This window comes from Labeo rohita, chromosome 23, assembly GCF_022985175.1.
Source record: "Labeo rohita strain BAU-BD-2019 chromosome 23, IGBB_LRoh.1.0, whole genome shotgun sequence".
Classification (NCBI taxonomy): domain Eukaryota; kingdom Metazoa; phylum Chordata; class Actinopteri; order Cypriniformes; family Cyprinidae; genus Labeo; species Labeo rohita.
Genome location: NC_066891.1, coordinates 24,918,579 through 24,944,534, shown reverse-complemented (window position 1 = coordinate 24,944,534; position 25,956 = coordinate 24,918,579). Strand labels below are relative to the sequence as shown.

Sequence of the window (25,956 nt, the reverse complement as noted above, 5' to 3'; positions counted from 1 at the left end):
TCTGAAAGAATGTCAGCATGACACTGCAGATGACACTGGCAAGAAAACTTTATTCTATTCTATTACATTAGCGCCACCGTGCGTTAATGTACATACTTAATTGGATTTTAAAGTAGACAATTCCATCAAGTCATTGCACAAGTTGCTTACAAAAATGCATTTTAATTCATCATCTTTCATGTAATAAATACATCAGTCAAATGCTACAACTGAACAGCGTTCAATGTAAATAACAAAATTGTTCATTAAAAGTGTACAATGATTTTAGTGCATTTGATCATTTCAGTTTCATTTGACTGAGATCAACAAATCAATTAAGAACATTAGATATATTGCACAGCTTTACATTGGTGCAAAACAGCAATGCTGCATTTGTTGAACTATTCGTTGCACGTCTGTTTTGTGGAGTATTGCAAAAAAAGAATCAGATAATCTGACTTGAGATCAGATGAAAGACCAATGCTGGTAATTGTTGGCAGGGTCACAGTTTTTCATGATGATGTTGCCATACTCCACCATTAAACACTTACTAAAAAGAGCATTGTGGAGAAGATATATCTGCAAACAATTACAAATATATATAAAAGTAAGATAACACACTTTAAAGACCAAATTTAAATCTCTAAAAGCATAAAGATAATTTTGTGCTAAAATAGTATATTATTTGTGACATCATGCAGCCAGAGGGATGTTGGGATATGTACCTGTTGGGAAACAAGAATGAAACTCCATGTCTGCTGTGGAGCTGGGATGGTTCCAACACCTTGAAAGTTGCACAGCTCCACTCGCACGGGTTCAGGCTCGATTGTTGCATGCAGACACAGCTGCTTATCAATATTATGCCTCAGCTCCAGCTGTGACGTGTACTCAAAGTACTACAAAGGAACAATAAGACAGAAAAGGAAATACAATATCAAAAATACTAATTTAGCAAATGCAGTGAGCTTCTGTTTACTTGCACCACTTCTTTTTCATCTGTTTCTTAGTAGTCAAACTCAGTGTTACTTAAATACTATTATAATATTTATTGAATAGTATTAGCTACTATTAGTATTAGTTAGTGTTAGTATTCGTATTTATTTATTTATTTATAATCAGCTTATATACTTTTTTGTCTGTTTTATATTATATATACACTGCGATTCAAAAGTTTGAGATCAGTAAGATTTTTAGATGCGTATTAAAGAAGGCAGCATGTATTTGATCAAAAACACAGAAAAAATATTATAATATTGTGAAATATTATTGCAATTTAAAATAATGGTTTTCTATATATATATACTTTAAAATGTAATTTATTTCTGTGATGCAAAGCTGAATTTTCAGCATCATTACTCCAGTCTTCAGTGTCACATGATCCTTCAGAAATCATTCTAATATGCTAATTTATTATCAATGTTGAAAGCAGTTGTGCTGCTTAATAGTTTTTTAGAACCTGTGATACTTTTTCAGGATTCTTTTATGAATAAAACGTTAAAAAGAACAGCATTTATTTACAATAGAAATCTTTTTTAACAATATACACTACTGTTCAAATGTTTGGGGTCAGTAATTTTTTCCCTTTCTTTTCTTGATATAAATTAATACTTTTATTCAGCAAGTATATGTTAAATGGATCCAAAAAAAGTGATAGTAAATACTTATATTGTTAGAAAAGAAGTCTGTACTTTTTATTCATCAAAGAATTCATCGAACAATTATTCATCAAAGAATCACCAATGTTTCCAACATTGACAATAAATCAGCATATTAGATTTCTGTATGATCATGTGACACTGAAGACTGTAGTACTGATGCTGAAAATTTAGCTTTGCATCACAGAAATAAATTATATTTTAAAGTATACTATTTTAAATTTCAATTATTTTTCACAATATTACAGTTTTTCTCTGTTCTTTTGATCAAATAAATCCAACTTTGATGAGCAAAAGAGATTCCTTTAAAAAACATTTCATATCTTACCGATCCCAAACTTTTGAAGAGCAGCATGTATGGCCGCGATAATATATATATATATATATATATATATATATTATAATATATACTACCCTCCAAAAGTTTGGAAACACCCCTGGCAAAATGTGGTTTTGGACGATATCAGCATAAATCATTTTTTGGTGCAAATACATTAAAGTAACTTGACATTATCATTGAAGAGCAGCAATAATAATTTTCATTTTGATTACATAATAATGGCAATATATACATGTCAAAGTCAGACATGCCCCTTTGCCAGCTGTGATGCCTGGATACTAGTTTAAACTTGGTCCAGGTTTTTAAAAGATTTTTGGGTCAGCACACCTTAATAGCTTCAACAATTTATTGCCAATTAAGTTCAGAATACAATGAATTTAGGCCCAGATTATGCAGAGCTGTAAAAGCTGCTAATGGTGGATATTTTGATGAATTGAAAATGTTTTTTTCTATGTAAAAAAAAAACTCTTTATGTAATAAAATATGTTTTCGCAGTTTCTGTTGTTCCTCATCAGTGCAAAATTATCACAAATTAAAAATTATTCATGCCAATATTGTCCAAACTCCCACTTTTCTAGGGTATTTCCAAACTTTCGGAGGGCAGTGTATATAATATATGACAGCAGTGGTCTTAAAGTACCTGATTTATTCCCATGTTGTGGCAAATGAATAAAATCACTGACTTCCCTCCAAGATTCTTCTCACCAATATCAAGACAAGTGTTTGTGGCAATGTTCTGCAACTATAGACACAATATGCAGAAAAAATTTACAGATTTTGCTGGTAATAGCTATTATTGTAATACATCCCAATTTATAACACTACATTACCGATCCAAACAGCACAGGGTTCAAATCGGGCACAAAGACCTTGTTGTAAATGTTTTCTAGGTACCAGGAGAAATTTTTGCAGTGCAGCCTCTCTTTGAGCTTCAGGCGCTCACTGATGTCCCCATATGATTTCTGTCCTCCACAGTAAGGTAGAAGAGAAATATGTGAGCTGTGCAATGAAGACTTTATAATCATTTAAAATATTACATAACTGTATATTATCCACTTCTCTCACCTCTGCTGCAATGGCAGCAGCTTTTTTATTTCTGTTGTAGAAAATCTTCTTGTAATCATCCATCCAGACTTCTGCGAGGCGAACCTGGTTGCATGCAATCGCATCTATGCCTTTTGGGAAGGAATGCGGACTTTTGGTGCGAAAGATGTGGCCGACCACAGAACAGGGAATGATCTCTAGACTGCCTCCACACAGCCATACCTGCAAGAGCCAATACAAAATGTATGACACCAGAACAGTGTGATTTATTTTGGCTTCATTTGAATTGAAGAAAATTATTTTTAAGAGTTTTATTTTTAGTTAACAATAACAAAACTGTACCAGAAACTGAATAATAGTTGTCAAATGTCAAAATCTTGTATTTTTGTTTGCAAAAGTTCACTCAATGGATGCAAAAGATACACACTGTGAGAGGGTCTTACCCTAAATGACATTTCTATGTTCTCTCCTCCCCAAAACTCCATCTTGTCATCATAAGCTCCAATGTGTTCAAAGAACTGCTTGTAAATGGCAAAAAGCCCGCCGGCAATAGTGGGTGTCCTAAATGAAAAATTAAACTACTTGAAAACTGGTGTCTTATATTCAGCAGCGATGTGGTCATGTGAAAGGTGTCTCTGTGTGTGTTTTGCAGATCATTTGCCTGACAGGATAGGTTTCACCCTTGCGTTTCACCCTCTCTTCTTCAGGAATAGTCTCCCAGCCAAAGTTCAGGATCCAGTCAAAGTTCCCACGAGTATGTGTGCGGGTCGACATCACTGGCTTCATGAACTGTAGATTGTTCTTGTTGATGACAGCAATTCTTGGGCTCACAACTGTGGTAGGTTCCTGAACTAACCGGGCCAACAGGGGCTCCAACCAACCATAGAAACACTCACCTGAGAAAACACACACAAAATCAGCAAGTTGATTTTGAATGTCTACTTTAAAAAAACAACTTTGGCTAGACCATGTTTATCATTCTCTCTGTTTTCCACTCTCAACTGTAATAAAACACTCGAAACCTCATGGCTATATGAATATATGTTTACCTTTAAGAGGACTAAGATTTGTGCAGCCGAGGCTCATCTGAATGGACAGGTGAAGCAGCGTGAGCAATTCAGTTTGTCTGAAAGCCATAGGCTGGGTTGCACTATATTACCCCAATAGTATGTACTCACAGTGGGAGTCCAGGAAGGCAAGCACCTCTCCTCCAGCCTCACGTGCACCCATCAGTCTGGCGGCAATTAGACCTCTTCTCTCACGCTGCCTCAGGACACGCACAATCTCAAGAGACTGGACATACTGCTCTAATGGGGCTTTAAGATGATCTGAAAAGAAAACAATATACTAAAAGTTATAAACTACAAGAACTCAATGTCAACATTTCAATGAAGTATGTATTTTCTAATGTATTTTGTGCATCTCAACACATATAAAGCTGAGTGGTTGCCAAGGCATTGCTAGGATGTTTTGGGTTTTTGCTAAGGCATTGCTGTCGTGTTCTGGGTGGTTTCCAAGATGTTAGTAGGGTATTCTGGGTGGTTGCATTGCTATTGTGTAATGCCAATTGATGGTAATGATGTAATGACTCCAATTAAGGTAATGCCTTAATAACAACTCAGAACACCCAAGCAACACCTTAGCAACCACCCAGAACACAACTGCGTTGCTATCACATTCTGGGTTGTTGTTAGGTGTTGCTACAATGTTCTGGGTTGTTGCAAAGGCATTGCTATCGTGTCTTGCTAACTACCCAGAACACATGTGTGTTCATATCATGTTCTGGGTTGTTGCTAATGTGTTGCTATGATGTTCTGGTTTGTTGCTAAGGCATTACTGTTGGGTTCTGGGTGGTTTCTAAGGTGTTACTGAGGTGTTGTATTGTGGTTCGGGGTAATGCCTTAGCACCCTAGTAATGCCTTAGCAACTGCTCAGAACACCATAGTAACGCTTTAGCAACAACTCAAAACACAACTGGGTTGCTATCAAGTTGCTACAGTGTTCAGGGCTGCTGCTAACTGCTATTGTGTTCTCTGTGGTTTCTAAGGGGTTACTAGGGTATTCTGGGTGGTTGCATTGCTATTGTGTTTTGGGTAATGCCTTAGGACCCTAGTAATGCTTTAGCAACCACTCAGAACACCGTAGCAACATCTTAGCAACTACCCACAACACAACTGTGTTGCTATCATGTTCAGGGTTGTTGCTAAAGTGTTGCTACAGTGCTCGGTGTTGTTGCTAAGGCATTGCTATTGTGTTATAGGTTGTTTTTAAGGTGTTATTAGTGTGTTCTGGATAATACCTTAGCACCCTAGTAATGCCTTAGCAACCTCTCAGAACACCCTAGCAACACCTTAGCAACCACCCAAAACACAAATGCATTGATATAATGTTCTGGATTGTTGCTAAGATGTTGCTACAGTGTTCAGGGCTGCTGCTAACTGCTATTGTGTTCTCTGTGGTTTCTAGGGTGTTACTATGGTATTCCAGGTGGTTGCATTGCTATTGTGTTTTGGGTAATGCCTTAGCACCCTAGCAATGCTTTAGCAACCACTCAGAACACAGTAGCAACATCTCAGCAACTACCCAGAACACATGTGTGTTCATATCATGTTCTGGGTTGTTGCTAATGTGTTGCTATGGTGTTCTGGGTTGTTGCTAAGGCATTGCTATTGGGTTCTGGGTGGTTTCTAAGGTGTTACTAGGGTGTTTTGAGTGGTCACATTGCTACTGTGTTCTGGATAATGTCTTAGCACTCTAGTAATGCCATAACAACCACTTTAAATACCTTAGCAATGCCTTAGAACCACCCAGAACACAAATGCATTGTGGTCATGTTCTGGGTTGTTGTTAACGCTATTGTGTTCTGGGTAGTTTCTAAGGTGTTATTGTGGTGTTCTGGGTGGTTGAAATGCTATTTTGTTTGGGGTAATGCCTTAGCAAACTACCAATGCCTTGGCAACCACTCAGAACACAACTACATTTCACATCATGTTCTGGGTTGTTGCTTAGGTGTTGCTATGGTGTTCTGGGTGGTTTTTAAGGTGTTACTAGGCTGTTTTGAGTGGTTGCGTTGCTATTGTGTTCTGAATTATGCCTTAACACCCAGTAATGCCTTAACAACCACTTTGAATACCCTAGCAATGCCTTAACAACCACCCAGAGCACAACTGTGTTGCTATCATGTTTTGGGTTGTTGTTTAGATGTTTCTAAGTGGTTGCTAAGGCATTTCTAGTGTGTCCTGGGTGGTTGCTAAGGTGTTACTAGTGTCCTGGCTGGTTGCTAAAGCATTGCTGAGCTGTCCTAGGTGGTTGCTAGGTTGTTGCAAGAGTGTTCTGAGTGGTTACTAAGCCATTGCTTCTGGGTGAATGTTTACTGGCTCAGGTCAAAAGTTCCCACCACCAGGTCTTTATGATATTCTGGTCTCTGGATATGACTTGGCTCCTTCCTTCAACATAACTACACAGAATTTGTTTGCTTGTTTTATTGTCTACCTTATTCAAAGCAGGTACCTAAAAAAGCAATGCATATTTGCCTTTACTCACCTTGAGTACTTGCATCATCTACCAGTATGATTTCTTTAAGTAAAACAGCTGGTGAAGTGTGTAAGACACTGCAGATGGTGCGGAGAAGAGTGGACCATGCCTCGTTGTGGAACACAATGATCACACTGGTAGTGGGTAACCTCGGACATCTGCTGAACTTTTGCTCAATGCATCTTGGAAGAGTAACAGTGAACAAGACGTGCTCATGATCAAAAGATAAATTAACAATAACTTTGCTCAGTCTGCCTCCTGTGGTACTCACTCGGGGGGTCGCGTGTCGACACCAAGACTGCGGTGGAAGGAGATGCGGTCACTGGCAAACTGGTTAAAACCATTTCTAGAAAGACCCTCCTGCTTCTCCCTGAGCTCTGCAGGTGTCAAGATGCCAGTGATGAAGGGCTTTCCATCAGCTCCAGGTCCTTCAGGATCCTCCTGAGGTCTCTCTATGTGAGGTCTGAGCTCCTCCATGCTGTAGAACCCAGAAGGACATCTGGCATCTCCAGATAACACAGAAGCCTCTTCAAAGGGTGGTTTCGAGGTATCCATCTGAAAATGCCAGATCCCACTGGAATTCCTAACCACACTGCCTCTGTATCTTGGCTTTAAGGAAAGACCTTGGAACCGGTAGCTGGCAGACCACCACCATCCTATATTCAGCAGTAATACCCATAAAATGGTGATTAAAAGGGTCAGTCCCAAGAAGCTCAATTTTATGGGTAGTGTACATTGAGAACTTTGTAAGCACATCCTACAAGAAAACAAACCAAACTTGAGCACATTTCTGTTTCAACAAGAACTTTATCTCACGTCAGCCAATTGTAGCATCAGAAAATGTCTGCAGTGTAAAATAGTTTGTGCTATTTTCGAGTAGTTGACTTGCAATGTCAAAAAGTGGCAACAGTGTTCTTCCGTGTGACATTTTTATGAGCTCATATGTGACCCTGGACCACAAAACCAGTCTTAAGTCGCTGGGGTTTATTTGCAGCAATAGCCAAAAATACATTGTATGGGTCAAAATTATTGATTTTTCTTTTAAGGCAAAAATCATTAGGAAATTAAGTAAAGATCATGTTCCATGAAGATATTTTGCAAAATTCTTATTGTAAATATATGAAAACTTAATTAATTGTTAGGAACTTCATTTGGACGACTTTAAAGGCAATTTTCTCAATATTTTGATTTTTTTGCACCCTCAGATTCCAGGTTTTCAAATAGTTGTATCTCGACCAAATATTGTCCTATTCTAACAAACCATACATCAATGGAAAGCTTATTTATTCAGATGATGTATAAATCTCAATTTTGAAAAACTGACCCTTATGACTGGTTTTGTGATCCATGGTCACATATAAATTGAGGGAATAATAAGTGAAACATGGAACATTTAGATTCATTCACACAGCACAACCATTTTAAAGCTACACTATGTAACCTTTAGCCCTTAATAAAACTGCGCGTCTCGCGGAAGAACACTGATTTGTTAGTGCTTCGGCTCTACTCCTCTGCGCGGATGAATCTGTTTCGAAGCACCGGTGTATAAATATACATATACAGACATCTTATCAAACATAAAAATACATTTTGAACAATGAGAAAGACAAACGTCTCTCTAAATATCTATTTTAATATCTTAAATAACCTAACTGGCAAAACGAAGCTACATAAATAGGAGAAAATATCAGTATTTGCAAAACCACAACCATGGACTGATACGAACGCTAATTTGCATGATAAAATGTATTTCATGAAGGACTGAAGTGGCTCAAAAAGTGGTGCTTCAACTTAAGTATGTACTTACCTGAAACAAAGCGAAGCGTGTAACCACTTTTCAGTTGTAAACATACACACCAGAAAAATATTTAGAAAATGGCTCGTATTCAGTTTTCTTGAAGCAGTAAGATTACTACGCCGTCGTGTCAGGTGCATCTCATTGGACCATTTAACTCTGGGTTTATTTTCTTTAACAAACAAGTCGTTAACTAAAGGGCAGCGAACTAGCAAGAGGACGGAGAGGATTTTTATGAAGCGAGGTACATATTTATAACATCGAAATGCTTTAGGTAATAAAAGTGCTAATAAATAAATAGAGGAAACGGGGGGCAGAGCGAGTATCCATGGCAACACATGAAACTCAAACACGTTTGAATCTCGTGTTCGACTCCTTTCGGTGCTCGTTCGGTTCAGCGGTTCAGCTCGTTTTCAGCCGTTGTTTTGCTAGTTCTCAAAATATAGTTGTGATTATGGCTTTCTTCGGACTCACATATATGGGCTATCAGAACCCTTTTGGGGACAGGATGACCCATAACAAACTAGATCAACGAGGTATGGTTGCTTTCACACAAGCTCTTTCGACAAACACGTCTGTTTACCTGCAGTATTGAGTAAGTGAGGTCCAGCTCGTTTGGTTTTTCCTTTCAGACTCATCAGACCTGCATTTCGGCATCCAGAGCAGATATCAGGACTTCAGCAGACGCCTTCAGAGGTGTAAGTTCACACTAAATACATCAAACACCCACATACTGAATATATGACTTAATAAAGAGAGGGGACTTTGTGTTTCTGTATAACTTAATTCATGTAATTATGCTTGCTCAACATTCTCTGTTAATAAGTGATATTCATCATGTTCATGACAGTATAGATTTTTTTTTTTTTTTTTTTTTTTTTTTTTTAAATGCATGTGTTTTAATAATTGATCATAAACCTAAATTTATTTGGATACCCTTTTGGTGGTCAGTGTGACATTGATAAGATCATCACACATTTCATTATGTTTGACAAACTGAATTATTCACTAAAAAAACTTTTATTTAGGTATATAGCATGTAATATGAGACCCAGGGCCACAAAACCATAAGGGTTAAATTTCTGAAATTAAGATTTATACATCATCTGAATGCTGAAAATAAAAATGTTTTCCATTGATTTATGGTTTGTTAGGAAAGGACAATATTTGCCTCTGAGATACAACTATTTGAAAATCTGGAATCTGGAGGGTGCATAATAATGATAATAATAATAATAATCAAAATATTGAGAAAATTGCTTTTAAACTTGTCCAAATGAAGTTCTTAGCAATGCATATTACTAATAAAAAAATTGAGTTTTGATACATTTATGGTAGGAAATTTACAAAATATCTTAATGGAACATGCTTTTTACATAATATCCTAATAATTTTTGGCGTAAAAAAAAAGATAATTTTAAACCATGCAGTGTATTGTTGACTATTGCTTAAAATATATCCATGCTACTTAAGACTGGTTTTGTGGTCCAGGGTCACATATAGCATTTAATTTTGCTTGCTTAAAATTGAGGGATTAGTGATGTATATCATGCTCAGACTAGTTCATGATAATTAGGTGGTTCCTTAGATCTTCATCGGCTACATTTCTGGTGGTCAGTGTGACATTAATGAGATCTTGTTTCACTTTCAGCTCCCAAAGAACTGTATCGTGTACCTGTGACGGACAACCAGCAGTATGGCTGGTGGGTTTCCACTGGTGGCCTGAAGAACCAGGAGACTTGGACTCAAACCCGTCGCTTCCCACGCAAAAACAGCGAAATGACAAAGTATGCAAAATCTTAAGCTATGCAGTCCAAAGCGTGTCAACTGACAAAAAATGTCTAATGCTTTAATGCACATTTCACTTATTTTCCCAGGTTTGTGAATGAGATGTCAATGACCTGCCCAGACTTCAGCTTGTTTTGATTCCTGGTCCATGAATCTGTACACGTTCACATGGTGATCACAATCCCATAATAGCCTACTTCAACACTGCAGTGTGTCAGTTCGCTTTGCAGAACAGGAGGTGCAGAGAACACACAACTTTCATTGATTCAAGTGTAAAATATCCACTACACATATATGACTGTGCCATATTGTTGATGGAATTTAGTGCAATAAATTTAGTCCCATACTCTGTTCTAAATGTTGTTCATTGCGTATGCATGTCATTATGGTGGCCAGTATTAAAAAAAAACAATGAACTATTTGTGACTATTGACAAGTTGACATTTTACCTGAAGCAGTTTCCATTCTGAAACATCTGCCTGATTTTAAGTTTATAGTAGATCCCTTAATGTTGTGACTCTTCTTTAGAATCACAAACCTATGGAAGCCTGTTTCTGCCATGAATAATATTTGAATAAATACATTTTAATAAATTAAAAAATACAAAAATAAAGGCAATTGTGATTTTTTTTTTTTTTTTTTTTTCTCATAATTGTGATACAAACTTAAAATTCTGATTTTTTTTTTTTGTTTTTTTTTCACAATTGTGAGAAACAAACTCGCAATTACAAGGAAAAAAAGTCAGAATTGCAAGATAAAAACAATTGTGAGAAAAAGTCAGAATTGTGATTTTTTTTTTTTTTTTTTTTTTTTTTTTTTTTTTTTGAAATTCTGACTTAATTTTTTGCAATTGTTAGTTAATATCACACATTTCTCACAATTCGGAGGAAAAAAGTCAGAAATGCAAGATATAAACCTGCGATTGTGAGGAAGAAAAGTCAGAATTGTGAGTTTTCACTCACTTCATTTCAATTGTGACTTAATTTCTCGCAATTGTTTCTCACATTTCTGACTATAAAATGCAATTGCGAGTTTCTATCTCACAATACTGACAAAAAAGTCAGAATTGTGAGATTTAAACTCGCAATTGCGAGAAAGAAAACTCAGAATTGCAAGATAAACAACTGCGAGAAAAAGTCAGAATTGCGACTTGAGTTTCTCACAATTCGGAGGAAAAAAAAAGTCAGAAATGTGAGATATAAACTCGCAATTGTGAGGAAGAAAAGTCAGAATTGTGAGTTTTTATCTTGCAATTCTGACTTAATTTCTCGCAATTGTTAGTTTATATCACGCAATTCTGAAAAAAATCAAATCTGGGAATTCTGACTTTATAACTTGAGTTTCTCACAATTCGGAGGGAAAAAAAGTCAGAAATGTGAGATATAAATTCGCAATTGCGATTTATATTCTCAAAATTGTTTCTCACAGTTCTGACTACAATTGCGAGTTTCTATCTCACAATACTGAGAAAAAAGTCAAAATACACAATTCTGACTTTATAACCTCACTATTCTGAAATAAAAATCAGTCTTATTTCTTCTCAAAATTTTATAACTTGCAATTGCGAGTTTTTATCTCACAATTCTGAGAAAAATGTCAAAATAGAAAAATCTGACTTTATAACCTTACTATTCTGAAATAAAAATCAGTATTTTAATATATAAACTCACATTTGTGAGAAAAAGTCAGAATTGTGAGATAAAAAGTTTACCTATTTTAATTTTTATGGCGGAAACAGGCTTCCATAGAAACCAACTACTACAGGATGAAATAGCTGATCTCGGATCAGATGTTAAGTTACCTTAACAGTTAACAGTGGTATTTGAGTTACAAAATGTCTCAACTCACCAAATGCATAAAATATTTACTGAGCAAGGCGTCTTGATTTACGCAACTCTCACATAGAGTTTTGAAATAGTGATAGTGATACTAGGTTGATTATATAAGTGATTATCAATAATTGAAAACAAATGAAAATCTGATCCAATTTTTTGCCCAGTAGTGGTGATAAAACGTGAAATCTACAATGTACCTATCAATAATTTGAAGCAAACCCTTATGCAATGGTTTACACAAACACAATGCCTAATATATCCACCTTTTTCTTTAATGCAAAAGTAAGCCTATGGGTGAGACTTCTAATTTATTAGCCGCTATAGCTCATAATTAAGACAATACATTAAAATAATATGGTAAGACACTCATTTTCAATATCAAGCAGCAAAACGAGCTGTTTCATACAGCTAAAAATAACTGGGGGTGGAGGAGACCTGAAGCCACACCCATAAAATTTACAACAGTTGTTTCGAGAAGAAAAAGGTGGATACGAAAATAAAATTTAAAAGGAATTTAAACTAAAACCCACAATAAAAATCAATCACAAAAACCAAATAAAACAGACATTTTTTATTTTTAGAGGGGAAAAGTTTGTCTATATTCATCAAGAGTCTTTTCTCAACTTTCCTTTGCAAAGTTGAAAAGCTCGTCCCTTTTCTAATCCTTCGACTAAAGTAAAAACAAGAATGAAACAAACGAACGAAAAGGTAAACGGAAATAAGAGACGATCAGGAGTCGTTCAGCCCTGATCTAGACAGAGGCCCCAGTGTGAGAGTCAGTAGTACTAAAACACACTCCTGCTTGTCCGCAGCTTCCCTCACGCTAAATCTCCATCCGTGTACGCTTTTATTGCACATACTGGACGGAACAACAGGGCGCCCTGCCTTTGGTACGAACGTGATCAACTGACATGCAATGACCAAGCTACGCTCACAGCAAGTTAAGAACACATAGCAGGAAAAAGACAGTGCTTTGGCCGTCATGCAAGTCAATACGCTGAAAGAGGTGACCGAGTTAACGAACGCGGCCGCAGTTGCGTTCCGTCGCGGGTGAATTGAGCGGTTTGCGTCGTAGACGTGTGATACAAAGAGGCACTGTTATCATATGCTGAAATTGGTTCAATTAAGGCAAATGCACTGCAATTCGCACTGCACGCATGCAGTGTACGGGAAGTGTTCTAGGTTAGCAATTAGCCGGCTAGCAACTGTTTACCTCAAGTTTGCGGTTTGAAATATGTATTTTCCCATGTGGCTGAGATGAAGCGCTGGAGGGAATATTGTTTATCCGATTATACGTCACTGAGTGCAGTTGATCAGTTAGTACCAACTCGCTTGAACGTCTCAGGTCTTTGTTCCCTCTCCTCAGCTGGAATGGAATCATAATCGAATAGATAAGAACAACCAGAATAGGAATTAAAAAAATGGATACAGAGGTGATACAAAATACCCAAACATTAGAACTCCAGGGAATCAAACAAACGAACAAACAAAAATCGTAGAGAAGATACCACAATCAGACATGCTTTTGAGCTGTTTAGTTTGGCAAGAAAGCAGCTAGTTGTATCATAGAAACCTCACAGTGAAAAGAGTTATGCCCCTTCGAGATTACAAAGCACAGTATTCAGTCATAATTTATAGATATATTTCTTTCGTTTTTAAAAAAGTCCTTCTAGAATGAATTGGATCGCGATAAACTGTCTTGTACCGTGGTATCCAATGCCGTGGCTTTTCCCCAGATGCCTCCGAAAAATCTTTTTTTCCTTTTATTTCATTTTGTACCAAAAATACTTCTTTGAAAAAAGAAGAAATGGTTGACGGGACGCACAAAACAAAACCGAAGTCTTCCTTGAGGACTCGTTGAAGGCCCAGACCTGGTCGTTTTTCCAAAAAAACTCAAAAAAACTCAAAAAAAAAAAAAAAAAAAACTATTGTTCCAGAGCTTTTCCAAACACTTTGTCATTCTGAAGAAAAAGCATGACTTTAAATGAAATCATTCAGTCCTTCATGATCCGCCGTACAGCGCTCTGTCAGTCACCCGCATTGCTGGTCAGTCGATCAGTGTAATTTACTTCAAATAATAAAACGTCGTAAAAACAGGAAAAAAGTGGAGGGGTGAGGACGTCAGAGCATTATATGATATTCAAAACTTCCGCAAACTTCTTTTCTATTAAATACTTTGGTCTTTGGTCAATAGTTCTCTTCTTAATTTATACAGATACTGTATTCGTACACACACAGATATACGAGCGTACGTGTTTATGTACGGTATAAATGTGTATGCGTTTTTCACACTTGTTCCATAAAGGACTTTTTGCACAAAAACATCAAGATCAAAATAAATAAGGAATCGCGAACAAAAACATGAGTACCTGTATTTATATTCTCCTGAAATAAAAAATAACAGAGGAAAAAAAAAGTCACACAAAAATAAAACTGGAGAAAATGCCTTATGTACAGCGTTTTTCTTCGGCAAATAAAGGCCTTTATTAAATAAACAGACTTTGCATCTTTCAAGCAGCCTGAGGGAGAGGCTTAAAAACAATCGTCCTTCAAGGTGCACAGCCGTATCCACGAGCGCCATGACTCTCCGGTCTGGAGTCTGCTTTGTTTGTTTTGTGTTTTTTTAATAATCTTCCTTTTTTGTTTGTTTTTTCTTCAAGTGATGGCGATGGCTACTTGTTTGTCTTCAGCTTGCCTCGAGAAATCCTCCTCTCTGGGGAACTGTGGGAATCCGAAGGAACTCCAGTGCGCTGCTAACTGTTGGGAGGTCCGTCATTCAGGAAGTAAGTGGTCATCTCACCCTTTCCCTTCACCTTTATGACCCCTCGACACTCCAGCTGGTAACCTTTACTGGCTAACACCTGGTGCAAGTCTGTGGTCACCTGCAGAATATCCAAGGTAAAATATCAGAAAAGCATGTCTAAATGACTTAAAGTGGCATTTAATAAAGGATTGAAGGTTTACCTGAATACGGTCTGGGACCCCTGTACTGTCCATCCGACTGGCCACGTTTACTGTGTTTCCCCAGATATCATACTGGGGCTTTCTGGCACCAATAACTCCTGCGACCACTGGCCCAATGTTTAGTCCTGCACACACACACACATGCATATGCCATTTTAGAAATGCATTCTTAGTATTTATGTTTTAAATATTAAAATAAAAGGTAAAAAAAAATGGTTATTTAATGCCATGTGATGTCATGTAGTGTGACCAGTGTATTTTTGTATCATTATATACTCTTGTAGTATTTATTAATATTGTGAATTTGCTTTTATATTTTATTAATTATTATTTTTTATATTTTTATTTTTAATTTGAGTCATTTTAGTACTTATTTTATTTCAGTTGCCAAGGCATTTTTTATTTTCAGTTCTTTTGGTCTAATATTATAAAGGTATTTATTTCTTCTTCTGCACTTTATTTTAAATTAAATATATAATTTATTATAGTCAGTTGCCAAGGCATAATTTCTCATTTCATTTTTTCTCATTGGTATAAAATTACAAATATTATTATTATTATTACTATTATTATTATTATTATTATTATTATTATAATCATCATCATTTGCTTTTTTTATAATTAAATATAAAATTGATTTCAGTTAGTTGCCAAAGCATCATTTCTCATTTATTTTAGTCTGACATTATAAATCTATTTATTATTATTATTATTATTAGTATCATTATTATTTGCTTTATTATAATTAAATATATAATTGATTTCAGTTAGTTGCCAAATCATTGTTTCTCATTTCTTTTTTTGTCTAATATTATAAACCGATTTATTATTATTATTATTATTATCATCATTATTTGCTTTATTTTAATTAAATATCTAATTGATTTCAGTTAGTTGCCAAAGCATAATTTCTAATTTTTTAAATATTAATATACAATATTAAATACAAATTTTATTGTTTCAATAAACAAAAACAACATTGGGTCGAGCTATCAAGTCATGTCAATATGCATACACATCTTAATAATAATAATAATAATAAAAAAATCTGATTTCAGCTTCTAAAAGTTCTGTTTATATGAATCCTATGAACTAACTTTGTCCTGTCATTAAAAAATGTCAAATTATGTCACATTTTAAGAGACTTACTGACCTTGACACACAATCATACACCACATGAGTTTGATTTGGCAGACAAAACTTTTCAAATGTTTAAAAAAAAAAAAAAAATCAGCGAACAATGGGATCTATGTGACCCTGCAGGTTTTGAATCTCACCGATCTTCATCTGGAAGTTGTTGAAGGAATGCTCATTGATGTATTTCATCTGTTCGCGGAGGTGCATGGCATAGTCAGCCAGGGCGGTTATATGCGAGCGGCCTTCTTTGTCATAGGTGGAGTCGTTAAGACCAGATGCGGCCATGTAGGTGCTGCCAATGGTCTTTATTTTCTCCAGCTGCCTGTATTTCTCCTCACTGATGATCTGCAAAAGTAATGAGATATAGAGGGGTGGTTTTCATAAATATACACTACTATTCAAAAGTTAGATGCTTTCTAACTGGTCAGACAGAATGGCATTTTCAGACACAATCTCTAACCTCATCAAAATCAGCGATGATCTCATTGAGGAGCCTCAGACACTCCACTCCCTCATTGTTAGCCTCCAGCTCCACGTAGAACTCAGAAAAGTTGCTGATGGAGGCGAACATGACAGCCACACACTCACACGACTGGTAGTACAGCTCATCATTCCTCCTCTCTCTGGCTAGGAAGTGGGCGGCCACATCTTTGGGCAGGATGTTGTGGAGGAGTCGGCGGTTGTAGGCTTGAAGCTCCTCCATCTCCTCCTTCTCTTCTGTGGCCTGTAAAGGAAGAGTCAAATGATGTATTTCATGAAATTCTCAATGTATTTTATGACCTAATTATTTAGAGCTGTAGCTTAGTGGTTAAAATTTTGTGTTGACCGAAATATTAAAAGGTTCAAATCCTGACCTGAAGTTTCCAAAGGAAGTCTAGACGAGCCGTTGACTCCACTTGCTGGGCATGTAGGTACAGTGCAAGTACAAATACAGTGAGGATCACTGGGGTCATGACCTTTAGGGATACTTTAGTCACCCTGTAAGTACTGAAACGAGAGAGATCAGGTCAGCCACAGGATAAATTATTTACATCACAGCATGGATGTAACACAATACAGCACACAGCCACAACAAAGATTTAGTGTCTACAAGTAAATATTACAGGGAACCCGGGGTATTAAGACTTGTATGGCTTAATATAACATAAATGATGTCTCTCAATGAAATATGTAGTTGAAAACCCATGAAAGATTACATTATTTAAATGATACACACTGTTTTATACATATTTTGGACTGTGGGGGGCGCCATTATTTTAATGAAGTCAAATGATTGAGCTGCTGGAGCTACCTGTTGCTATTTTTACAGCAACACGACTTGGAAAATAACATACTGATGCGATGACCACAGTTACTGGAAGAGCTTACAGGTGGCGATAGATGTAAGCACAGACTTAAACCAAATGCCATACCATAGATTTTTCCCCACAAGGAGTCTATACACCCCCAGATATCGAGTGGAATCCACTCTGAGAAACTCCTTCAGTGGCTGCTGTGTCATGACAAGCATCAGCATGTTTACGTTCTGCCAGGATGGCATCTAGCGTTTCTTGTCTCTGCCATTTGTAAGCTCTTTTAGTAGCTGTGCTCTGCTAAAAGCCTCAAAGTGTTGCTGTGTTGCTGTAAAACTAGCAACAGGTAGCGCCAGTAGTGCAACCATTTGACATCATCGAAATAATGGCACCCTCATAGTATATATGTGTAAAAAATATGTATAAAACAATGTGGATTATTTAAATGACACAAATCTTTCATGGGTTTTCTACTACATATTTCAATAAGAGACACCACTTATGTTACATTAAGCCACACAAGTCTTAATACCCAGGGTTCCATTTAAAATCATTAAAAAAAACCAAGACAACGTGGGGAAAAAAGACAGTATTAATGGTACATACCACTGCTCAGTAGTTGTATTGAGATTGGACCTGTGGGAAAACCAAGAACATAAAAAAGTTTGCATTTACAAAAACAATAAATTAGAAATCACAAATAATGGGAAGTATAACAGATGAATAGGTCTCACCATTGTAGAGTTTCATTGAAAACACTAAAAAAAAAAAAAGAACAGCAAAAAATGAAATTTGTTAAATGAAAACTGAAACTATTAAAATGAATAAAAAATCATTTTTATTAATTTAAATAAAGATGAGATGGATAGATAGGAAAAAAATATATTATATTTAGTATTTATTATTTAATCTTCATTATGTTCAAAAGTATACACCCCTGGCTCTTAATGCAATGTTTTTCCTTTTGGAGCATCAGTGAGTGTTTGAACCTTCTGTAACAGTTGCATATGAGTCCCTCAGTTGTCCTCAGTGTGAAAAGATGAATCTCAAAATCATACAGTCATTGTTGTAAAGGGTTCAAATACACAAAAATGCTGAAAAAACAAATAATTTGTGGGACCTGAAGGATTTTTCTGAAGAACAGCAGGGAACTGTTCAGGACAAACAAGTGACTCATGAACAACTGTCACTAAACAAACAAACACCACTGTGGATCATTCAGGTAACAACACAGTATTAAGAATCAAGTGTATATAAACTTTTGAATGGAGTAATTTTATAAATTCAACTATTATTTTCTCTTGTTTTTTGTGAAATATCTTATTCAGGTCAGTACTAAATAAAAAATAACATACATTTTGTATGATAACTCTTGTTTTGGTAAAATAACAATTTGCAGATTCTGCAAGGTGTATGTAAACTTTTGACTTGAACTGTAGATAGATAGATAGAATTTAAACAAAAATTGAAAAAATAAAAATCAAAGCTAGTTTAAAATATCAAATAATGAATCACAATATAATAGTATATAAAATACACTTGCATAACATTGTTGCAAACCAAAGACCCCAGTATTTAATACTTTAATGCTAAATTAATGTAATAAAATGTCATTATATTATTAAGTATAATCACAAACTACAAAGTGACTTCTCTCTGTGGCGTTTGAGCTGTACTGACGCCCTCTAGTGTCTGGCAGCATTACTCACAGAGCATTGGCAGTAACGAAGAGGTCTGCGTTGTCAAACAGCGCCACCTCTGGCCACTCCACAAGCAGCAGGAAAGTGAGCTGGATGAGCAGCATTAAAGCCAGCTTCCCTATACTACTGATCTGAAGGAACACTGAGCAGGCCAACAGGGTCAGCAGCACACTGTAGCTGAAATACTGAAAGAGACATGAGGGATAAAACATAAATCTGCTTGCATTTGCAGCAAAGATTTGATCTTATAGTGGTTATACATGTTTTACCTCAGGGAAGGGGCAGGAGGGAGTGTTGCTAGGACAGATATTCAGGCCGTCAGCTGCAGAGCGGGACAAGTTATGAATGACACAGGGAGTCACCATCTCTGACGACCAGTTAAACTGCTCTGCTACACAGTCCACAAGCTTCTGTGTATCACAGGAAAACTGCAGGAAACAAAAATACAGAATTTAGGCCTACAAGCATTTATAAAAATATTTCACCACAAAAATTACAATTTGCTGAAGATTTATTCACCCTCAGGCCATCCAAGATTGTTTATTCTTCAGAACAGATTTGGAGAAATGTAGCATTACATCATTTGCTCACCAACGAATCATCTGCAGTGAATGGGTGCCGTCAGAATGAGAGTCCATACAGCTGATAAAAACATCACAATAATCCACACGCATCTTATTGCTTCACAGTATGTTAACTGTTGGACTGGAGTGGTGTGGTGTGATGTTTTTATCAGCTGTTTGGACTCTCATTCTGACGGCACCCATTCACTCCAGAGGATCCATTTCTCCAAATCTGTTCCGATGAGTGAACTCATCTGCATCTTAGAAGGAAAAAAAGTCATACAAGTTTGGAACGACATGCAAGTGAGTAAATGGTGACAGAATTGGTATTTTAAGTAAGATTTGTGACCATACAGTTTCGCTGGAAGAAATACGATTGTTAACTAAAGTGTTAGACACACTAATGTTATGTGTGAAGTGATTTGGCAGCTCTGCTTACCATATTGACAAAGGCAGAGATGAAGACGAGGATGATGGTGAAAACTCCCACAAGTGTGCTGTTGGTGCGAGACTGAACAATCTTCTTGGATACAGTCTGCATAGCAGCGGGGAAGAGCTGCAAGACAGAGCGAAAGAAAGGCCAATTGTACACATTTGTACAAAAGAAAATGCAGGAAAATGAAAAACTGTGTTTGTAGGCCGCTTACCTTTACACAGGAGTAAATGGCACAGATGAAGAGGATGTTGGCAAGAATGATGAAAATACTGACGTATATTCCCAGCATGACCAGAGTACTGCAAAACACAGAAGGTTTCAGATTCATGTTTAGGATAGAAAATTCTATCCTAAATGAAAATTCTGTCATTAATTACTCACCCTCATGTCGTTCCAAACCCATAACAAAACGTATTCTCGTAGCTTCATAACATTATGGTTGAACCACTGATGTCACATGGACTATTTTAACGATGTCTTTACTATCTTTCTGGGGCTTGAACGTGTCAGTTGCATTGCTGTGTATCATGGATTTAATCAAAAATACCTTAATTTGTGTCGAAGATGAATAAAGATATTACAGGTTTGGAACGACATGAAGGAAGTAATAATGACAAAATTTTAAAGAAAAGAGTGAGAGAGTGTGTGTGTGTGTGTGTGTGTGTTGATCACTCACTGAGGGAATACGACGATCTGGATAAAAGAGATGAAACAGAAGACCAGCAGAGTACAGGCCACATAACCGCCGAAGCGATCATCTACTTTCTTAGCATACTAGAAACAAGACAAAAAAAATATAAAATATAATCAAAATATGTTGACTTGCCAATCTGTGTCAGAATTTGACTGCTGTATGAGTTACAGTTGAGGTCACATGTTTGTTTGGTGATAGTTGTTCATGAGTCCCTTGTTTGTCCTGAACAGTTAAACTGTCTGCTGTTCTTCAGAAAAATCCTTCAGGTCCCACAAATTCTTTGGTTTTTCAGCAATTTTGTGTACTTGAACCCTTTCCAACAATGACTGTATGATTTTGAGATCCATCTTTTCACACTGAGGACAACTGAGGGACTCATATGCAACTATTACAGAAGGTTCAAACGCTCACTAATGCTTCAGAAGGAAAAAAAAACGATGCATTAAGAGCCGGTGGGTGAAAACTTTTTGCATTTGAAGATCAGGGTAAATTTAACATATTTTGTCTTCTGGAAAACATGTAAGTACCTTCTGTTGCTTCTGAAGGGCATTTCTAAATGAAAAAAAAAGATATTTAGGCAAAATAAGGAAAATGTACACATCTCCATTCTATTCAAAAGTTTTCACCCCTGGCTCTTAATGCATCGTTTTTTTTCCTTCTAAAGCATCAGTGAGTTTCTGAACCTTCTGTAATAGTTGCATATGAGTCCCTCAGTTGTCCTCAGTGTGAAAAGATGGATTTCAAAATCATGCAGTCATTGTTCAAATACACAAAAATACTAAAAAACCAGAGAATTTGTGGGACCTGAAGATTTTTCTGACGAACAGCGGGCAGTTTAACTGTTCAGGACAAACAAGTGATTCATGAACAACTATCACTAAACAAAAACAGCTGTGGATCATTCAGGTAACAACAGTATTAGGAAGCATGGGGATGTAAACTTTTGAACGGGGTTATTTTTTTTTTATAAATTCAACAATTATTTTCTCTTGTGGACTATATGTAAACATATTTTATGTGAAATATCTTATTCAGGTCAGTACTAAATAAACAATCACATGGATTTTGTTTGATCCCTCTTATTTTGGTAAAATAATTAACATTTTGCAGATTCCAAAAGGGGGATGTAAACTTTTGACCTCAACTGTATTGTTGATTTCTAATTACTAACAACCACCCAGAAGACCCTGTTAACCTAATGGCATGTTATAAACCACTTCAAACAACTCTGAAGAATTCAATCTTCTACTTTTCTTCTTAGTATATACCAAACAGGAAATTAGAGGACATCTGATCTCACATGATCTCATCCATCCTGTTAGTCTGCCAGATGATCAGCACTACTAAATTAAACTGAAAAGGGTGGAGAGATCTGGACGGGAAGCTGGAACTCAGCCAGTGTCTTTGAGTCTGACCTTTTTCTCCAGGCTGGAGGTTTGGAAGGTGAGGAGGAACTTCTTCACGTGGTCTTTGCGGAGCTGGTCAATACTGCGCGCATCAATGGCGCGGCCCAAAAACTCATCCACCTCGTCTTCGGGGTTCAGCGCCTCCTGTGCACCACGGCTGCGTTTATGAGCAAAAGAACAGTTAGAAAATCATATTTCCAATTGTGCCTTTTGTGTTCCTGTCAAAAAGACTAGAAAAGCCACTCACTTGTCTTTGCTGGATGTTTCATCAATGCCCTGATTGAAGAGAAGAAACAAATGTTAGCCAAAGAAGATTAGAAAGGTCTACAATGTGGGAGAACAGAGTAAAGGTAGAAATTGGCTAAAGGAACAGGAGAGAGAGATCAGGCGAGTGTCGTAGGGAGTGGGTGACAGATTGACCGACGGGTCATGTGGGGTCTCACCATCTGTCTGAAGACTTTGGAGTCTTTAGTCCTGGAGAAGGATCTGTCAGGCACCCATCGCGGTACCAGACCCTCATTAGAGTTTGTCCGCGTGCGCTGCATCTTAGCCATCATGGCCTTCTCCTCTTTCTGAAACAGTCAAGGGCAAAAAGTTTTGTAGTTAGGAATCTTGAATAAACGAGAAGCATTAACAGTATGAAGATGCACCAACATGAAGATGATTTTCATTATATGCCATATACAGTCAAATCAAAATTTATTCAGACACCTTAAACATTTCTCAGATTATCACAGTTTATTCACTATAGTATAGAAAATGGTAATAAAATATGACAAGAACTAAACTGTGCCAGAACAAATTCATCTTAATAATGTCAGATAACTTTGATAGAAAGGTATGTAATGGATTACAATAAAACCAAAAATTCGGACAACTGTTAGTATGACAATATTTACACAATTATCAATACTTTGTTGACCAATTACCAAGCGATGCTTAATTTTGTTCAGTCTGTGGTGTAAAAAGGTCGCATTAGCAATTACAGAAAAAAACACTTAAGCAAAACATGGTCAGGTCAAAGTGTCAAATCAAATTTTTGGTCCCAAATTTTTATCAATTTTACTGGTAGTCCACTGTATGAAGAATTTCTGGGTATAATATGTTATAGTTTACTTTAATTTGCTATCCTCACTTACATAAATGAAATATAGTGTCCTGCACCCACTAGTAAAATAATCTCAAAAATTATATCTGGTGTCTGAATAATTGGTTTGACTGTAACTGATAAATGGCAGTCAAATTTAAATTCTATTTTTAGTCTAAGTACACCTACATACTAAATAAAAACAGTAAAATGATTTTCATGTTATGCTAGAGAACTGATCAATGGCATCTAACCAATAATAGCCAATATTAAAATTATATTTTTAATCTAAATAGATTAAATAAACAAACCAAAAAAAGACTAAATAAGGCTAAATACCACACTAAAACAAATATTAAAATGTTTTTTATTATTATTATTTTTAGAAATGCCAGATATGACCAATAACGGCAAATACTAAAATTCTATGTTTTGTCTAAATTGATAAAAAAAAGTGTTATATAAAAAAACAATAAAGATTAATATTCCAGTGTTTTAAATGTTACAAATGAATTTATGCATCTCAAATCATAACATTACAATGTACAGTAACAAGATAAATATATTTAAAAATATAATTTATTTCTGTGCTGCAAAGCTGAATTTTAAGCATCATTACTCCAGGCTTGAGTGTCACATGATCCTTCAGAAATCATTCTAATATGCTGATTTATTATTAATATTGAAATCAGTTAATAGCTTAATATTTTTATGGAACCTGTGATTCTTTTTTTTTAGGGTTCTTTGATGAATAAAAAGTTTAAAAGTACAAAGTTTTAAATCAATTTAACATCTATGCTGAATAAAAGTATACATTTTTTATCAAAAAAAAAAAAAAAAAAAAAAAAAAAAAGTACTGATCCCAAACTTTTGAACAGTAGTGTATATTGTTAAAAAAGATTTCTATTTTAAATAAATGCTGTTCTTTTTAAGGTTTTATTCATAGAAGAATCTTGGGAAAGTATCACAGGTTCCAAAAAATAAAAATAAAAATAAATAAATAAATAAGCAGCACAACATTTTCCAACATTTATAATAAATCAGAATATTAGAAGGATCATGTGACACTGAAGATTGGAGTAATGATGCTTAAAAGTTTTGCATCATATAAATAAATTTTTTAAAGTATATTAAAATAGACAAACATTATTTTACATTTTTTCTGTATTTTTGATCAAATAAATGCAGATCTAATGTGCATAAGAAACTTCTTAAAAAAAAACATAAAAAATCTTACTGATCCCAAACTTCAGAGATGTTGCTAAATGGTGGCATTTGAAAATGCTGAAGGTTACAGTACAAGCATCTTTAAAATGTTATAGCCTGAACTCAGCACAAAACATGTCTAACCCGCTTCTGACTGCATCCCAGCACTAGGAATGTCTCAATGCTGTTCTCTTTCAAATAGGCGTTTCTCTCCCCTCCAAATCCTGGCTCCACTTCATAGTCTCCATTCAGGTACTGCAGAGTAGCTTTAGTGATATGGATCCTCCTGAGGAACAAAATCAAGTTCACCTGTGTCAGTAATCTTGTTTACAGTCTGTACAGTGCTATGTTTAGCTGTGTATACATATATGATTCTCACCCGGCTTTGCCTCCAGCCTCCATGTGGTTGGCTAGCGTGACGTCGTTGGACCACACGTCGAATTGCCACTTTCTCAATCCAAGGACTCCACAGTGCACACGACCACTGTGGATACCGACCCGCATGTTTACATTGACCCCTGTGACCTCTCGCACCAACCTACGACACAAACAAATAAAACATGCTGCAATCAATTATTTTTGTATTATTTTTAGCTTTTATTAGCAGTTTTAGAATTTACGTTTAGTTTGTTTTTTTAATTTTATGTGCTTTTTTCATTTTTGTTTTATTTTCTATTAATTTTTATTTTTATTTCAGTTTTACTGCACCTATTTCACTTTTTTTTCTTATTTCAGTTTTGACATTATTTCAGTTAATTGCTAAAGAATTTCACATTTTTGTTTACATTTTAAGTTTTTCATCTAATATTACTATTTATTTAATGTTTGAAATAATTTGCTTTATTTCAATTAACAGAAATTGAAATAATAACACTGGCTACAATGCAAGTCTATGAATTTACATCTAATTGAGACGTGAGATAATTTAACCTCACAACATATGAAATACATCTCACAAATGTTGATGTTCAGATGAACTGATGGCTAAGTGAGACTTACGAAATGGCTTCAATCATGTCCACCCCCATTTCCACGCAGCAGTGAGCGTGGTCCGCTCTGGGCTCAGGTAACCCTGACACGCAGTAGTAACAATCCCCCAGGATCTTGATCCGTAAGCAGTGGTTCTCCTGCGGACACACAAACACGCACACAGAAGGGAACAGAAGTTAATTAGAAAGTTCAAGCTGGGGAGATGGCAGCTTCACGCTGAGGTGTAAAAAGAGGGTAGTCATTCTGCTTAGAGTGTGATGCAGACAGAGTGTGTGATTTTTGTGTGTGCATGTGACACCATGCGTAAACACGTGTCAATACTGATAAAACTTCATCGGGAGATCAGAATACCTTTGACAATGCATTTCGACAAAGGACGTATGTCACGTCAAGTAACAGGGTTTAAAAGAAATCAAAGCAGAGCAATATAGTAATGTTTTGTTTCTGAATGAATATGTGTTTTTAAACTAATCAGTGAATGATGCAATGGTTAGAAGAATGCTCCATTAGA

At 36.0% G+C, this 25,956-nt stretch overlaps 3 protein-coding genes across 4 annotated transcripts in view; 1 reads left to right on the top strand and 2 right to left on the bottom strand.

Moving 5' to 3' along the window:
* Positions 1 to 57: 57 nt before the first annotated feature.
* Positions 58 to 8,745, bottom strand: LOC127154268 (polypeptide N-acetylgalactosaminyltransferase 6-like). Of its 2 annotated transcripts, none has more exons than XM_051095689.1 (11): positions 8,360 to 8,745; positions 6,824 to 7,309; positions 6,562 to 6,734; positions 4,197 to 4,346; positions 3,680 to 3,914; positions 3,462 to 3,579; positions 3,040 to 3,240; positions 2,805 to 2,936; positions 2,615 to 2,716; positions 705 to 875; positions 58 to 558 (listed from the first exon to the last, which is right to left on the bottom strand). In XM_051095689.1, the coding sequence occupies exons 1-11, from the start codon at positions 8,485 to 8,487 to the stop codon at positions 445 to 447; spliced, it is 2,010 nt and encodes a 669-aa protein (XP_050951646.1). In that variant the 5' UTR covers positions 8,488 to 8,745; the 3' UTR covers positions 58 to 444. The 2 variants fall into 2 exon arrangements, with proteins under 2 accessions (XP_050951646.1, XP_050951647.1); XM_051095690.1 differs by having other exon boundaries at positions 6,824 to 7,208.
* Positions 8,746 to 8,751: 6 nt separating this feature from the next.
* LOC127154269 (testis-expressed protein 49) lies at positions 8,752 to 10,709 on the top strand. Its single transcript, XM_051095691.1, has 4 exons — positions 8,752 to 8,883; positions 8,980 to 9,045; positions 9,999 to 10,134; positions 10,225 to 10,709. The coding sequence occupies exons 1-4, from the start codon at positions 8,802 to 8,804 to the stop codon at positions 10,271 to 10,273; spliced, it is 333 nt and encodes a 110-aa protein (XP_050951648.1). The 5' UTR covers positions 8,752 to 8,801; the 3' UTR covers positions 10,274 to 10,709.
* Positions 10,710 to 12,526: 1,817 nt separating this feature from the next.
* adcy6a (adenylate cyclase 6a) overlaps positions 12,527 to 25,956 on the bottom strand; it is a 68,603-nt gene continuing 55,173 nt past the window's right edge. Inside the window, exons 7-24 of the mRNA XM_051096302.1 lie at positions 25,455 to 25,582; positions 24,835 to 24,993; positions 24,600 to 24,741; positions 22,606 to 22,734; positions 22,410 to 22,438; positions 22,172 to 22,319; positions 20,739 to 20,836; positions 20,274 to 20,361; positions 20,066 to 20,182; positions 19,333 to 19,491; positions 19,073 to 19,248; positions 18,098 to 18,121; positions 17,970 to 17,999; positions 16,926 to 17,058; positions 16,532 to 16,795; positions 16,212 to 16,416; positions 14,935 to 15,059; positions 12,527 to 14,852 (exon numbers count right to left, since the gene is read on the bottom strand). Coding sequence (XP_050952259.1) covers positions 14,724 to 14,852; positions 14,935 to 15,059; positions 16,212 to 16,416; positions 16,532 to 16,795; positions 16,926 to 17,058; positions 17,970 to 17,999; positions 18,098 to 18,121; positions 19,073 to 19,248; positions 19,333 to 19,491; positions 20,066 to 20,182; positions 20,274 to 20,361; positions 20,739 to 20,836; positions 22,172 to 22,319; positions 22,410 to 22,438; positions 22,606 to 22,734; positions 24,600 to 24,741; positions 24,835 to 24,993; positions 25,455 to 25,582 — 2,283 coding nt within the window. The 3' untranslated portion in view covers positions 12,527 to 14,723. The remainder of the gene's footprint in view (positions 14,853 to 14,934; positions 15,060 to 16,211; positions 16,417 to 16,531; positions 16,796 to 16,925; positions 17,059 to 17,969; positions 18,000 to 18,097; positions 18,122 to 19,072; positions 19,249 to 19,332; positions 19,492 to 20,065; positions 20,183 to 20,273; positions 20,362 to 20,738; positions 20,837 to 22,171; positions 22,320 to 22,409; positions 22,439 to 22,605; positions 22,735 to 24,599; positions 24,742 to 24,834; positions 24,994 to 25,454; positions 25,583 to 25,956) is intronic.